The sequence below is a fragment of the Perna viridis genome, chromosome 1 (assembly GCF_037379345.1).
Source record: "Perna viridis isolate PV_CMFRI_1.1 ecotype Kerala chromosome 1, ASM3737934v1, whole genome shotgun sequence".
Taxonomy (NCBI): Eukaryota; Metazoa; Mollusca; class Bivalvia; order Mytilida; family Mytilidae; genus Perna; species Perna viridis.
This window is the reverse complement of record NC_142445.1, coordinates 68,101,489-68,118,783: the sequence shown is the minus strand read 5'-3', so window position 1 is coordinate 68,118,783 and position 17,295 is coordinate 68,101,489. Positions and strand designations below refer to the sequence as shown.

General features: G+C 34.8%; 1 protein-coding gene and 1 pseudogene across 1 annotated transcript; one reads left to right on the top strand and one right to left on the bottom strand.

The window, feature by feature from the left end:
• Window positions 1-3,058: 3,058 nt before the first annotated feature.
• LOC148630095 (uncharacterized) lies at window positions 3,059-4,260 on the bottom strand (annotated as a pseudogene).
• A 1,300-nt stretch (window positions 4,261-5,560) lies between these two features.
• On the top strand, window positions 5,561-8,682 carry LOC148630094 (inactive pancreatic lipase-related protein 1-like). The gene is made up of 7 exons (XM_088561017.1): window positions 5,561-5,701; window positions 6,127-6,425; window positions 6,896-7,124; window positions 7,314-7,430; window positions 7,621-7,743; window positions 7,879-8,112; window positions 8,504-8,682. Exons 1-7 carry the CDS (start codon window positions 5,650-5,652, stop codon window positions 8,521-8,523), a joined length of 1,074 nt encoding a protein of 357 aa, XP_088417143.1. The 5' UTR covers window positions 5,561-5,649; the 3' UTR covers window positions 8,524-8,682.
• The last annotated feature ends 8,613 nt before the right edge of the window (window positions 8,683-17,295 follow it).

Genomic DNA, 17,295 nt, shown 5'->3' with positions numbered 1-17,295 from the left:
TAGAAACTACGTATTTATAAATTCTACCTTTTGAAGTAGCATCTAATACAGAGTAAAGATCTTGTTGAGCATGAACAAACAAACGTTTTTTGATATCATATAAACAAAACGTATCTGAAGTAATATCAAATTGATTGTCCCACAGGTAATATAAACCTATACGATATAATATTTGCTTAATACATCGTGTCCAGTTGTTATGATTGGCACAATTATCTATCAATTCTTTGTAGCAAGACTGCAAAATACAGTTATCACTTTTCAAAATTTTATACCACAATTTTATCATTCTAAAATAACGTTCATATTGTAAAGGATATCTTCCAAGTTCATGATAAATCATGACGTTACATGTTGTCCTTTTCACTCCAAGTATCATCTTACAATAATCTAAATGTACTTTTTCAACCATTGGGGCTTTATGTGCACCCCATATTTCACAACCATACAATAATACACTAACTACGTAAGTGTCAAATAGATTCAGCATAGTAAAAACATTCAAAAATAAAGATGATGTAGTTTTCCGTAAGCCAAACATGGCTTTTCTACCCTGTTCAGCACAATGCCTTTGTGTTATAAGAAATTTACAATTGTAATGCAACAATACACCCAAATAACAGAATTTGTCTACAATATCCAATCTATTACCATTATAAAACCTCTTGAGCTCTAACAGCTCCACCTCTACGAAATATAACTATCTTAGTTTTCCTTATGTTAACAGTAAGACCCCATTTTTCTGTATAGTTCGACAAAGTGTTAAGCATATTTTGCAACCCATTAATTGATTCAGACATTAAAATCATATCATCAGCATACATTAATAAGAAAAGTGCAATATTTTGAAATTCTAGTGGTGTTATACCTTCTGAGATAAACTGAGCTCAAAATCATTAACATAAAATGAAAATAAAATAGGTGAAAGAACTTCACCTTGCATGACACCTAAACTATTGGTGAAAAAATCAGAATTAAACCCATTATAGCGAATACATGTTCTAACATTATTATACATGGATTTCAGAACTGTAAGTAATTTTCCTCTAATTCCCAATTTAGCAATTTTATACCATAAACACATGCGATCTATTGAACCGAACGCCTTCTTATAATCTACAAAACAACAATATAATCTATTTCCTTTGCACAATACATTTTCTATAGCAGAATATACACAAAATATTGCATCTGCAGTACTATAACCACTACGAAAACCAAATTGTGCATCAGTTAATATATCGTTACTCGATGCCCATTTTAGCAATCTAAGATTCAATATTGTAGTAAACAATTTACCTAGGTTACTGACAAGACTTATACCACGATAGTTTCCTGGATCATTGACATCACCAGATTTAAAAACAGGAACAAGAATAGCATCAGTCCATGATGACGGAAAATAACCAGAATCAAGCACTGCGTTAAAAATAGTGCATAAATATGGTAACATAATGTTCTTGTATTCGATGAAAAATTCGTTTAAGAAACAATCAGGGCCATGACTTTTCTCACGTTTCAACTGTCTAATGGCGCTGACGATCTCATCAGAAGAAATATGTGAGTCCAAGACTTCGAAAATACATTCATTGTCGGGCATCTCCAGATCAACATCACCATCTGATACATCAGAAACTAGATTTTTTAAATATTCAAAAAAATCAGTTGCATTCAAATCACAGTTCCTAGTATTTTTTTCCCTAAATTTTGCATAAAACAGCTTTGGATTATTAATCCTCAGTTTATTGAGCATATCACCTTGCTGTCGTTTATAAAGATGGTTACATTTACGTTCATAGACTTTGTATTCTTTTTTAGCATTGTTGAAAGCGTTATGATTGAGACGGGTTTTGCCTCTGTTAAATATAAACAGCGCTGAATGATAGCTTGAATAAAGTTCTTTACACCTTCGATCGAACCACGGTTTATCTTCATGGATTGTATCAGGTTTACGATTCTGTCTTTTGTTTTGTCTGAAGAATGGAGACATAACATTTACAAAGGTCTCTGAACAATGATTTATACTATAGTCTATTTGTTCCTGGGAAGCAAATTCAAAATGATTAATTGTTGCATTCAATATATCAGAATTAACCAACAGGGCATTAAGGCACGGGTCCTTAAAATCATCATTCCATTTGAAAATCACAGCTTCATTCCCTGGGTTAGTACTATGTTCGTTATTAACACTTTCTGTACAAAAGTTTATTTCTAATTGAATATGTAAAGGTGCGTGATCACTTAATGTTGTGAAGTTACTAGTTATAAATTGTGATACAAACTTGAAGTTACCCGGTTTTGATAGCACATAGTCAATCACACTCATACCTCTAGGACCACTGTACGTAATGTCATTTGCCATACCATCGACATGACGACCGTTCAAGATTCGTAAACCACTGCTCTTACATAAGTTTATAAGCTGTATACCGTAGTCATTGGTCGCAGAATCAGGATTACTCCTGTCAGGCAGAGTCTCGTCAGCAACGTAAGTAAAACATTCACATATTCTATCTAAAACATTATCATGTACTACATCATTACAAACAAAATCACATAAATTACCAGTTCTAGAATTACAATCACCTATAATAAAAATGTTTGGGCTAACATCAGAGTATCTTGCAACCTGGACCTCTAGTTCATTAAACAAATCTATATCGTGTATCTTATAGAATGAAGATCTTTGCGGTGGGACATACACACAAGATAACAAATAGTCATGTTCATTGCCTGTGAGTTCCTTGGATACTTTTAACCATATTATAGTTTCATAAAAAATATCAAGTATAGTAACAAATTTGTCAAGTGAATTTCTAATCATAACAAATAAACTACATCCTTGTTTATACTTTTTTCTGGCTGATGGGATTGATTTACATTTATACCCATTAACTTCTACATCACAAGTATCATTAATCCAACACTCAGAGAGAAATACAATATCATAAGTGCTTCAGAAATTTTAAAATCTGATATCTTTTATTTTATTTTCAAAACCACCATTTATATTCCAGGCTAAACACTTAAGATTTGTAGCATATAATTCCGACGAATCCTATGTCATCGCATTATCGTCAGGATCGCCCGTGTCCCCACTAGCATCACTTGCGTTTTTTTCATGGGATTTATTATTATTTTTATCAACAATTTTCATTTTTCGACTTGTGGCTTCTTTAATCGCGTCCTCGATTGGACCACCAGAATATACTACACCTCCAATGAACAACTTATCACGTATTAGAACAGCTTTAACCTCCGAGCTTGCTTCAGTAACGGAATTAATGAACGCCTTTTATCCACCACCGTTTTGGGGAAATGATCAGTTATTGAGATGTCGGAACCCTTCAACCTGAAACTTTTTCTACGAACCGAATCACGTTTCTGCCTATCACTAAATTTCACAAGAATTGGCCTGCTTAGTTCTTTGTTTTTGACCGTATCCTCATTTTCAGAGCGTTTAACTTTACCGAGACGAAATGCCATTTTGATGTTAAAGTCATCCTCAATCTCAAGCTTTGGCTGACAAATTTCTTTTACAATCGCAACACAATCTTCATCGGTTGATCCTTTTATTCCATGAAAAAGTAAATTGTCTCGCATTGATTCTCTCTGAATAACTTCAATATCGCTATTTAGCCTTTCGTTCGCTTTCACTATTTTTGTAATTTCCTTTTTTGACTCTGTTATGATTTTTGTCTCTGCTTTCATTGACGCAATTTCAGTACGTAACGCAACACATTTTGACTTTATTTTTTTCATCTCGGATTCAATCGTTTTATTAGTCTCCTTTGTATTTTTTAAATGGTCATCGAATGTTTTTGAGATGAATGATTGACTTGTTTCTACTTCATTAACTCGGATTGTAAGCGTGTTTAAATCACGTCTCATCGCGGTCATTTTTGTGTCAATACTGTTTACAGATGATTTAATTTCATCAATAGTGTTAATTTTTACAGATATGGCCTCAAATTTTGACATAAGTTCATTAACCCACATGGGTGTGGCCGTGGAGGTTGGCTGCGTGGCTGAAGGGTAGGACATAAAAGAACCCCCAAATTGCATTTGCTGGGTTGGAGAGGTAACTACCATTGGCATCGACATATTGTTCATGTAAGGTTGACCGTTCATATTTAAATTCATAGCCGGTACAGTAATGGCGGACCAATCGAACACACCTGCCTGACCTTGCTCTTCCTTTTTACTTTTTGTCCGCTTTTTCTTCTTCTTCGGTTGTAGCGACCCGTCTGGTGACGCCATCTACTTTCATATAACTCAAAATCATCACTTTCCCAATGAATAAAGTTCATTAATATTTGTAAATCACATTTTTGTGGAGCCGATGTAAACAACGATGAAAACTAAATATATTTCCCAACAAAGCAAACTGAGTTTCATGAACTATGTTAAGATGAGAATATTAATATTTGATTTTGGAAATTGAATGACCTAACGCTCATAGGATCTACGACAAAAACATCCAGTCTGATTGAAAGACGGCACTACAAAAAATGAATAAATGATAACAGTGAGCAAGCTTTTCTGGAAAGCTTTTACTTGTTATTATGGCTTTCACCTGTAAAAATAGTATCTTAAGGCTGGAGAATGATGCATGTGAAATATGATGTATTGCATTGTTACTAATGATCATGTGTAACACTATAAATCCATGTAAAGCAACGCCGGGAACAAAAGGACGAAGATCAACTTAACTCGTTCAACATAAAAGAAACGAAAACAAAACAAGTGCACATCAAGAAAAATGAACAGCACGAATTCCCATAAAAATGAGGGCGATTTCAATAACTGTCTGTCATGCTTTTCGTTAAAACTCAAGTCCGGTAAAAAGAGGGACTTTCATACGATTTGAAAAAAAAGTTCCCAACGTAAATATCAAGGATGTACAAATAGAAAAAAAATAAGGACATTATTAAATAGATAGCAGAATTATTATCTATGAAGTTCGATCATTACATATGATGGTGCTGTTAACCGCCCTGTTTTGTATCACTACAAAAACCACAAAGCATAGTTTCTTTCTAAACACACAAGGAGCACTACTTCAAGAAAACTATCTATAAATAAAAAATAAACATAAGCAATCATAGATTCTGGTTTTCTAGTTTTCTATAATAATAATAGAGGTAGTAATGACCAAATTTAGCAGTGTCAGTGCCCTTTGCGAAGCAATAAACTTCATCATATGATCTTTTCAGATCTTATAGTGTATACATGCAGCAGTCGACTACGATTAAGTATGAACTAAAAAAAATATTTGGAGTTATATTGTATTTACTTATTCTTTCATCGCGACAATGAAACGAACGCAGAATGAAGAAATGCTGTGATGACATCTGCATGTTTGACAAAATGTCCAGTTCTAAATCTCAGACTTTGATATATATATAAGGTTTGTCCTTTTAAAAAGTGTTCTACTACCATTTGAAAAAAATTATAATACCTCACCAAGTGTGACTGAAATGCCTAGTCAAATATGAAGACGTTTGGTAATGTTTTTATTTCTACTATAACCTGATCAACGTTCTACTTGTAGTGGAAATAAGGACATGCTATAAAAGCCAACATTTAGGACAACTGACGTAAGAGTTCTGTCTTATCTTTGACAAACACTTTTCATAAGTGAATACAATGGCGAGTTTAGCAGTACTAGGACTTGTATCTATAGTATTGACAGTAGAAGGTTAGGACATTTATTAAAACTTGATGATTTGCTTATAACTTATACAAATCGGAATTGAAACGAATGCCTCATAAAAGAGCGAAGTCATTAAAAAGTACTAAATTGTTATTTCACTCCCAGATAATATAATTGTGTAGTATGTGTAGCCTAAAATCATTCATAGATCATTTCAAAAATAGCAATGTACACTGTACTGATAGTCTCTTATGGTTTGGCAAATATCTTTGAAGTTCATTATGTGTCAGACAGAACAGTATTTACACAAATCTGCAAAATATACCGAAAACACGATTTTCTTTTATGTCAGTGTCCAAACATACATTCCATTTGAGACAGTTATAAATATTACTGTATGTAATGTCAATAAAAACATCCCATTTCATAATTCTAGTGAACACACATATTTTAGTTCTCATATATTACAGGTTTTTTCCTTGGTTCCTCTAGAGTGTGTTATAAAGATCTTGATTGTTTCTCTAAAGATGCACCCTTTACTAACTCGTTCGGTGCATTACCGGAATCACCAGACGATATGCAGATTAAACTTCTGTTATTCACACGAAGCCACAAAACACAGGGAATGCCCCTTATCTACAATGACCCACAGACTGTCCGTACATCCGGATATGACTCAAACAAGCCTCTAAAAGTATTGATTCACGGATATATGAGTCAAGGAGATGCTGATTGGGTCATCAACATGAAAAATGCTTTACTTCAAAAAGTAGGTGTTGTTTAAAAAGCATTAGTTACGAAGCGAATTTATATGACAGTAGCTTTTGGTTGGCTAATGTCACAAAATCAGTATCACAGATTACTTTCTGTTCATTCTGGTTAAATGCCACATTGGTGTTCTTGAAACAGATTTAGAATTCAGTAAGAAGTATGATTGAAAACCCAAGATTGGAATGCGATCAACAAGAAAAGCATTCAATATCTATAATTTACAATAACAACAAACAGGAGAAAAAAGCAAAATATAATATTGGGTTACCATCAACAACAAATACAAGAAAATAAAATCAAAACCCAACATTCTCAATTGTCATCAACAAATACATGACAACAAAACAAAATCCCATAATGTTTTATAATCAAAACAACACAAGAAAAACAAGTCATACACCTTACTTGTTTATAGGAAGTGTTTATGAAATGTCATAATTATTGTTGACACTGAAGACTTTTTTACAGGGAGACATGAACGTGATGACGGTTGATTGGAGAATTGGTGCTAGAAAGATTTACAACCAAGCTACGGCAAATACAAGACTTGTGGCTGCTTTTATCGCTCGTATGCTGAATGTACTTAAGGATGAGTTTAGTTGTGATCCAAATTCTATCCATGTCATTGGGCATAGTCTTGGAGCACAGACTTCTGGTTACATAGGCCAGAGAGTTCCTGGTCTAGGTAGAATAACAGGTTAGAAGTGAAGATTGACTATCTATTTATCACATTTTATCACCTATAAACCCAACTATTTATCTATATAAAGACACCACAGAAATTTGGGCACACCAGACATAGATCAAGATTACATTACCAACCACATAATGGTTAACTATATAAGAATTTTATGTGATTTATAAAGCGTACTTGTTTTTTTTTCAGGAATGGATCCAGCGGGTCCATTGTTTGAGAGCTACAGCGACGACGTAAAGTTAGATAAATCTGATGCTAAATTTGTTGATGTTATACACACAGACGCTGTCCCATTAGCCGAAACTGGTAAGACTATTCAATTAACTCCAACTTAATTTTAAGCATATAAAATAATAATTAACTTATGATAACAAATCTCTCATTTCCTCTAAGCTGTGTTGTTTTTTTCTCTCGATTGGTTAAGCTTCTTTTATAGTACATTCTTACCCTTACTAAACATGGCTTGTGTAACTTTATTCTCAAATAATCTTGACAGGATTTGGAACCAAGGTACCATGTGGACATATCGACTTTTTCCCAAACAGTGGTCACCACCAGCCAGGATGTCCTCCTCCATACCGAGCGAGTGCTGAGGAACTACTCACTCTCCACTTCGCTGGTAAATGTACAAATATATACTGAATTTAAAATTTTACTCAGACACTAATACATGACAACTTGTCAACAAAACATCACAACAACCTAAACAAATATTTATATTTTTGATTTTTAGTTTAATTGGTTTCTTCTTTAGAGGCCTTCATGACAGTAGCATGTAGTCACCAACGATCTTACGAATATTTCACCGAGTCAATCCTTAGTTCCTGTAAGTTCACTGCTGTGCCATGTACTACTGCTGACGATTTCCAAGCTGGTCACTGCATGGGATGTGGAGCTGGACCATGTCCTTCGATGGGATACGACGCAGATAAATCAACACGAACAGGAACATTTTATCTTAAAACCAACGGACAAAGTCCATTCTGTAGTAAGTCAATCTTTAATTACCTAATAACTTCTGTACAAAAGTCTTATACGAAGAAATCAAAGAATAGTATAAATGACTGTAGGAATACCTAGATTGAAAGCATGATCAAATTGTTCAAGATTTACCGTTCTTTCTTTGTGCTATTATATTTCTCCCTTTTTATGCATTGATTTGTTACCAAGTTGTTGCAAACCGAGCTTTCCAGAGGTATGAATGACAATACACTGGTTGTAATTAAATTAACGTCGAACAGGTGACTTGAATTTTAAAGCAGAAGGTTTTGATTTCGTATTTCTGATTACAATCAATGTTAAATATCATTGCCAAATATTGAAGGTTAATTATTATGAAATGTGTTAAGGAGTTAACGAGAGCATATTTTATCTTTCAGTATCACCAAACCACACCTAATCATGCTTTGAAATATAAACATTGTCAACTGTCTGTAACATATGGCATGTTGTCAAAGGATACATTGAAACCGTATCAGTACTGTTGTTTTTCTTTTCCTTCAATCACCAAAATTTTAAGGTATATAGCATGCTTTAAAAAATAAATTATAAACTTTGATTATTCCATGCCTCTAAGTATAAATATCGAATGGATGAAGGCGAGAAAATTAATTCTAAAATGTCACCAAAACCGTGGACATTCACTACAAAATCGTAAATAAACCCGCAACGAGATCCTATGATGTCCCATCCCATTAACAAGCTTTTGAATAATCCAGCATTTAAATTACGGAAGTCTTGTGCAAACGTTGTAAAATCAACCAAACAATATTTAATAATCCTATACTGATATTTTCATTTATTAAATAACACTATAACGATAAAAAGGTAGCACTTTCTGTATATCAGTTACACACCTCATTTCGTGCATCATAAAGCTAGTACATCGTTGCTTCTAGCAAATAATTTTACTGTCTTCGTGGATAAAAACCACTGAAATTCCTAAAAATCTTTCGTAATACAGTGTTAGTCAATCAATTGCACGAAATGAGTGACGCTGACAATCAGCTGACTGCACCTTTTCATGGTTTAGTTGTCGTTTTCGTGCAAACATATATACTCAATACTGTCAGACCCGGTTTCACTTCGAGCGTCGTGTATCATAAAAGATCTTAAATTGCAACCAGTGTTAAACAAGCTAAATTTTCAAATTCAGTGAGGTTTGCCGAGATGGTAGAAATGTATTTTTAACAGAATGCGGTAAAAGGTCCTTAATCACTGTAACTAATCTTGTCAAACGTCACAAAATAAAGCCAAATCACAATGAAATTCTAACCTATCATCTGCCGAGATTAAACAAAAATGTCTCTTTTCTCTCCTCTCATACACATCAAGAGGTTGGGAAAACTTAGTAATAACCAGAGAAATAAGTTTAGATAGGAATAAAAGAACAGCAACATTATGAAATGGTCGTGTAAAAATTTAATATAGATATAAGGTCGTGAAATTATCATATACTATATTTAGATTACAGTTTTGAAAGACAAAAAATAAGCAAACAAGTTGGTTAAGTCATTAACCGTGTATGTGGAAGGCAGTAGCAGGCCATCATTGGTATATACATGTACTTAATTGTGTAAAGTGTAACTTCCATAATATAACGAGAATAGATATGGTGAATATGTTAAACAGACAAAAATTAATCCCGCCGGGATGAAAAAGTGTCGGCACAAGGCACCCTTGATTCTTCGTCGAACTACGACGAAACCCCAACTCCGCAGGGTAGTTCGCACCCAACCCCAAACAGCACCAAAATAGCTGTCCCCATACACTCCAGCAACACAAAAGTAAACCGAAAGGGAAGACGCAACAATACATTCAGAGACCAGAAACTACCGACCCGGGACAGGGGCAAAAATGCGACGAGACCAACGTATCCCCGGCGTGACCACAAACCCCTGAACTCCGGCCACCGCGGAAAAATAACACACAACCAAACATACCCACAAATCAGTCCAAGAAGGTCTTTTTCCCTGTTTAAATAGAAATTAAGAAACTGACCACTTGTCACACAAATGCACAAACAAAAAACTACAAGCAGTAAATTGATATACCAGCTCACTACCATTCCAAACCCACAAAAAGCCATGTTTTCATTGTACGTAATATCAACCACTACAGAAAAAAAAGAAAAACAGTTGCCACACCGAGCAACAGGTGATCATTATGCTAGAGTTTCTCCTTGGCAACATATTTGTCACTTTGTAGGGACACTTTTTCAACAAAATATCGACATTCATATGGGCACTACTTGTGCCCCTCCCATAGCTAATCTGTTTCTTTATTCAGAAACATCAAGGTTCTTTCAAAATATTGTGTAAGACAAAAAGGATAGAAGGGCTAAATTCTTTTATTCTCTCGAATTATAATCCAAAAATTGGAGAATGACTTGCGTTTATTTATCCACCAGAACTTACTCCTCCGCGTCATTTCAAGACATTCACCTACAAATTGACGAGAACAGTCATCTCAGTACAAAAATAAATGGCATACGAGACTATTCTGATTTTGATATTATAAATGTCCATTTTTGTGCGATAATATACCAGCTTCACCTGCATATGGTGTTTATATTTCTCAGTTGTTAAGGTATGCCAGAGTTAGTATCAACTTTTATAACTTTTTTATGCGCCATCATTGCCTGAAAGATGGGCTTTTGGGCCATTGTTATAATAAAACATACGCTGCTAAAAAAAAGTTTCATTTTCGATTTCAAGATCTTATTTAGAAATCTTCTGTTTATAGATGATGGATTTTCAAAATGTCAACAAATTCATTTTTTGTAGTTTTTACTAGCTATTATTTTCATCTTGACTTTGAGGCGACTTCTTTTCAATCTCGTGATTTGGATTTACATAATTTTAATTGTACTCAGTTCCTTTAATTTTTATTTATTGTTCGTGTCCTCTTTTCTTTTCAAATTGGAAATGCCTGCAAGGACCATTGCGATTGTTTCCAACTTACCTGTTTTTTTTTAACCTGTTATTGCCATTTGCTATACAGACTTTCCTTTTGACTATTGCCTAGATTTTATAAGTTCGGTAATTTTGTTATTACCCTTCAATTAGAACATCTCGCCTTAAATTTGTATGACATGTAAATACAAAGTCGTCGATAAAATGTTGTAATGAATTACTGATGTATGATAATCAATAGCAAATATTTGGGTGTTGCGCTTTTGAGATAAAATTGATATAGATTGTACATGAAATTAGCACTTTGCAAGAGTTATTGTTCTTGATTTGATTTGATTTGGTTGATTTTAGTGGGGGACTGAAGTATAGTTTTCTCAAAAGTACAGATCTAAATACAGGAATGACTATTGTCACATTAATATATAGAATCATGTAGACCAAAAAAGCATCATCTGATCCATAGGTTTTTCTACGCCATCTCTCAACAGACGTTTCCTACTGTTAACAGATACATGTATATGGTGGTATAATTATATGATAGATCCATTTATAATGTAATATTATACAGTTATTAAATTGGTTGGATGCAATAGACCAGAATATTTGTCCTGAGGTACTGAGAACACTTGATCACTCTCAGTACCAAAGGACAAATGTTCTTGTCTATTGTATCCAACCCATTTAATAACTGTTTTATTACCTAATTTGTCTATGAGATATAATAAAGAATGGACATGGGGAATATGTCAAAGAGACAACCATTCGACCACGAATAGGAAATTGACCGCTCCTTGTTTACGAAGACCTTTACAGCGCAAAAGACAAAGAAGTGAAGAAAAGCTGTAAAAGAGATAAAAGAAACCATGCTGAAAAGTTAGCAGTAGAAGCTGAAAACGCCTGCTTAAAAGGAGCCATCAAAACATTGTATAACATCACAAGACAACTCAGTGGAAAGATCTCTCAAAATGAAAATTTACCAGTCAAAGATAAAAACAACAATACCCACACAAAGCTAGAAGATCAGCTTGACAGATGGAAAGAACACTTTAGTGAGGTATTGAACAGACCACCACCAACAAATCCACCAATACTTGAAGAAGGTCCAACACTTAACATAGAGACTGACAAAATTACCGAAAAGGAAGTAAGAAAAGCCCTAAAACATCTTAAGAATGGGAAAGCAGCGGGAATCGATGGCATACCACCAGAAGCCCTCAAGTCCATGAATGACACTACCATTCAATATCTTCTTGGGCTATTAAACCAGATATGGGAAAAAGAAAAAAATTCCAAAAGACTGGCAAAAGGGACTCTTGGTAAAACTACCTAAAAAGGGGGACAAATCCAATTGCAACAACTGGAGAAGAATAACTCTTTTGTCCATTCCTAGTAAAATCCTATGCAGTATAATCTTACAAAGAATGAAAGAAGAGATTGATAGCAAGCTGAGAGATGAACAAGCTGGATTTAGACAAGAAAGATCATGTGTCGACCAGATTGCTACACTCAGAATAATTATTGAGCAAACGATCGAATGGCAGTCATCCCTATATCTAAACTTTATTGACTTCCAGAAAGCATTTGACAGCATAGATCATCAGGTCTTCTGGAACATTCTAGGACACTATGGGATTCCACCTAAGATTATTTCCATGATTAAGTTACTGTATGAAGAATTCTCTTGTCAGGTCATACATGCTGGTACATTGACGGATCCTTTCCCTGTAACAACTGGAGTAAGGCAAGGATGCATTCTCTCTCCCCTTCTCTTTCTCATAGTCATCGACTGGATAGCAACAACAGCTTACAACGACCCTCATGGTATACAATGGACACTAACATCTCGTCTAGAAGACCTCGAATTTGCAGACGACATATGCACACTATCGCATCGTCTTCAAGATTCCCAACATCAGGTCAACCATCTCGAAGAAACAGCTAAAAGAACAGGATTGTATATCAACACAGCCAAAACCAAAGCCATGAGAATCCAACAAAACCAGATGGATCCAATATTGGTAAATAACCAACAGATAGAGAATGTAGATAAATTTACGTACCTTGGAAGTGTCATGAGTACAACTGGAGGCACTGACGAAGATGTACAAGCCAGAAAGATGAAAGCATTACAGGCTTTTTCCATTCTAAAGCCAGTATGGAAAAGTAGAACACTGAGAACGGCTACTAAGATCAGAATTTTCAACAGCAATGTTAAGTCTGTCCTGTTATATGGTTGCGAGACCTGGAGAGAAACAGAAAACACCATGAAATCTATACAAGTCTTTGTTAACAAGTGCCTAAGAAATATACTGAATATCAGATGGCCAGAAAAAATAACAAACAAGAAACTCTGGCAAAGAACAAAACAACAACCAATAGAAAACACCATTCGAACCCGAAAATGGAAATGGATTGGTCATACTTTAAGGAGGAACAATAAAAACACTACAAAGCAAGCTTTAGATTGGAATCCCCAAGGGCAAAGAAAAAGAGGAAGACCAAAGAACACCTGGAGGAGGGGTTTGAACTCTGAACTGAAGAGAGTAGGACTAACGTGGAAGAATTGTAACACCATCGCCCAAAACCGAAGCGAATGGAGAGAAATTGTAGTCGCTCTATGTCCACCCATGGACGAAGTGGAATAAATCATAAATCATGTTTACGAATTGGCAGACGAGAGTCAAATCTACGTTTTTACACACGAGTTTTTTGTGTATAAATTCCAATTCAATGAAGCGCTTAAAAAAGTTCAACCAATCAAAAGGCTTAGATAAAGGTCATTATGGGGTCAGTGCAATAGACTCTTCAAGGAGACTGTTGCACCGTGCAATAGTACATCGACAGTGCAATAGATCGCCCTGTCCTGAATAAATTTTGAAAATAGAGAAAAATATGTGTATATTTAATAAACAAGATAAAACCTTATAATTAGGTAATAAATATTTACTATAAGTATAACTGTCAGATTACTTCTACGTCCACTTTAACAGGAATAGATCCAAAATAAGTTTCACTATAACATAAATGATGTCTACATGAATCCATCAGATAATTAATGTAACAACTGTCACACTTACACCATGTGATATCACACAGGTTTCAGTTTGTTGGCTTGTTATTTGTAAATACAGCACATTTTTGTACTAACGCCCCTTATTGAAGAATTAATTATGTTACGAAATCAATTAGTATAGTTTATTGCTGAGCTTTATTAAGACCTAGTACATCTGTTAAGTGGAAAAAGAAACATCAACAGATGTTCTAATAAATTATCGTGTGGTATTGTACGTTGTTTGTCTATTTGACGTTTCAGTGTTTTATGGTAGTTATATTCGAAAAAGTTTATAACAAAAGAGACCAACTAAAAAGCATTGAATAAGAATAAAGAGATGCACCAAAATAATCGTTAAAGATAATGTGTATTCTGTTAATATCAAGGCATTGCGAATGTAAAATAAATGCAGAGTTCACTGAAAAAAGTTAATTATTCCAAGTCATGTCCACTTGGTGTTGTCTTACATGTACAAAGGCTCATGATGAATCGAGGAACGAACAGATGTCAAACAAATAAAGAGTTATCAAGGGAACAAAAGTGAATGAGCAACTCGGACTCCTCAAAAACTTGGTGCATGGACCTAGTGACCGGTAGGGTAAGCGTCCTTAGTTTTTTCTAGAAACGGGGCAGACGAAAGAGGAAAGGAAAACTATGACACGTTGAACAAGTCAGTTGTCATGGTGCAGATGGATACACCGTAACGTTCTACGGTTCATGATGACGACCATAAAACTTCATGTAGTGATGACTTCAATCGTGTAGCAACATAACCCTGTTTCAAAAATCTAATTGTAAGAAGTCTAGCGCGATACAAAAAGTCTGCATAGTTTCGGCAAGCTGTAGGAAAACGTATGAGTTGTGATATGAACACTCCGTACGCATGTGCTGAAGGGATGTTGCCACAGATGACAGGAAAGTTGACAATACTGAATGAAAAGTTATCACGTTGGTCGTATAGTGTGGTCAATAGTTTACCATCGATCTCTAAGTGTAGGTCATGATATTAGGCTGACTTCAGAGTGTCTGTAGTATCCCTTATCTTAAGTTCTTTGGGGTAGATGCGATGTATCAAATCGCGGAAACTTCGATTGTTTAATAAAAATACGTCATCTATATGGCGGAAACTGAGATAAAAAGGATCTTGCTAAACGATGCTCTTTTTTCGGATCAGATCAGCTATAAAGTCAGCCTCATAAGAGTGAAGGAACAGTTCAGCAAGTAGAGGAGCACGATTTGTTTCCACTTGAATGCCGACCGTTTGTTAAAAAACGCATCCACTACACTGGACAACTACCATAAGTTTTAATGCTTTTATTATATTCTGATAATAATCTTGACTTGACGGTTTCCAGAAGATCTTTCGAATTAATACCACTACAGAAGAAACGAGTGTTGTGGTAGGACTTGAGACCTTCTTTGAAAGCTGCGAGTAGAGAAGTTAAAAGCTTTGAAAGAGGTTTGGTGTTACATTTTGCAGATCCAGCTGTGTATCGTTGTTTGTATAGAATCTTGTGGAGTTTAGGAATCCAGTACATTGACGGTAAATCACAATCATCGTCTTTGGTAGAAAGACCAAAAGTGGATAGTACAGATTTATGGTTTTCCACTTACTTGCATATCTAAAATGATATGCCCACAACTTTTCATAGCACTATAGTGAGTAATATCACGTAGCCTTGCAATACTAATCGTGTTATCTATTGTTCGTACCAAATGTAATGAAAAGGCTATATTGCAGGTTAAATTTGATGCACATATAATATTAAAAAACGAAATCTTCAATGATTAACGACTTAGATGCAGGAAACACCTAAGTTGTTTATCTCTTTAAAATTGAAGCAATAATATTCAAAGTAAAAGCTAAATATATAGAGTCTGGAATAGTATGTTCTATTGCAGATGCCATGAATACAAATAAAGTAAGAATATATTTTCCATAGGTCTTGTAAGAAGATGGCCAAAGTTATTACAGGATACACAACGAAACAATAGGTCCAAAAGATTCTAGTCAAAATGTTAAATGGTTTTGTATGTACGACTATTGCAGTTGGGTACATTCCAACTCGGATACCGTCTTAAACTTCATGGTTCTGAACACATTGAATTGTACATATATATAATCGTCTAAATAATAGTCAACAATCACTCTTACGGGGTGATGGATCGTTAAAAACGATGCGAAACATAACAATAAATAAAATAAACGTCTAATCTAATGTTAAACATATTTAGACGTTTATTAATATATATATATATATATATACGTCTCAGAATGTGACGACTTTATTCACTACACTGCTCCATCGGATCAAATTGATACAAATACAGGGAAGATATGTAAACGTAAACGTGTAATTTTTTCAGACCTTTCTATATATATAAACGTCTCAGAATGTGACGACTCTATTCGCTACACTGCTCCATCGGATCAAATTGATACAGGGAAGATATATAAACGTATAGAAAGGTCTGAAAAATTCCCAACGATGTTAGAACTGTCAAATTTGCGATGCAAATTTTTGGTCGTTCCCTCCACGGGACTCGAATTCGCTGTGACATCTATGGCAACACCGCCTGTACAAAGTCCTGCGCCCTAGACCACTCGGCCAGCTAGGCTATATTAAATATAGCTTTTGCTGGCCGGGTCATTCCTCCTCGTAGGATTAATCTAGGGCTGTAACTTAGTACACGATGTATGGTAGTACGGGACAGTTCATTTTAGATGTTATTATGTAGGAGAGAGGATCAAATTAATGATGCATGTCACAACAAATCAATATTATACAAACGTCTCAGAATGCGACGACTCTATTCACTACACTGCTCCATCGTACCTTTCTATACGTTTATATCTTACCTGTATCACTTTGATCCGATGGATCACATATCGTGTTATCTATTGTTCGTACCAACTCTATATGTATCTGTTGGTGGTGTGTGTGTGTGCGTGTGTAATTTTGTGACATCTCGATATCTAAATTGCCATTTACGTTTACGGGATGTATCATAAATGGCAATATTTAACACCTACAACAAAAGATGCATACCGAAATACTAGTTTAAGCATATTTATTTAGGTAAACACATGCAAATACATAAGCAAATTTTACATACAAAACCAATACCAGGATTCAGAAACAAGCTAAATAGCTTACACAAAGTTTACTGAAATATTACATTGTAGTTAGAGTCTCAAGTTTTC

Bases quoted from the DNA above. Each gene is read 5' to 3' on its own strand.
- LOC148630094 (XM_088561017.1), top strand. From the start codon at position 5,650: ATGGCGAGTTTAGCAGTACTAGGACTTGTATCTATAGTATTGACAGTA. The intron at 6,426-6,895 runs GTAGGTGTTGTT...ACTTTTTTACAG, and splicing joins AAAATGCTTTACTTCAAAAA to GGAGACATGAACGTGATGAC. The intron at 7,744-7,878 runs GTAAATGTACAA...TTTCTTCTTTAG, and splicing joins ACTCACTCTCCACTTCGCTG to AGGCCTTCATGACAGTAGCA.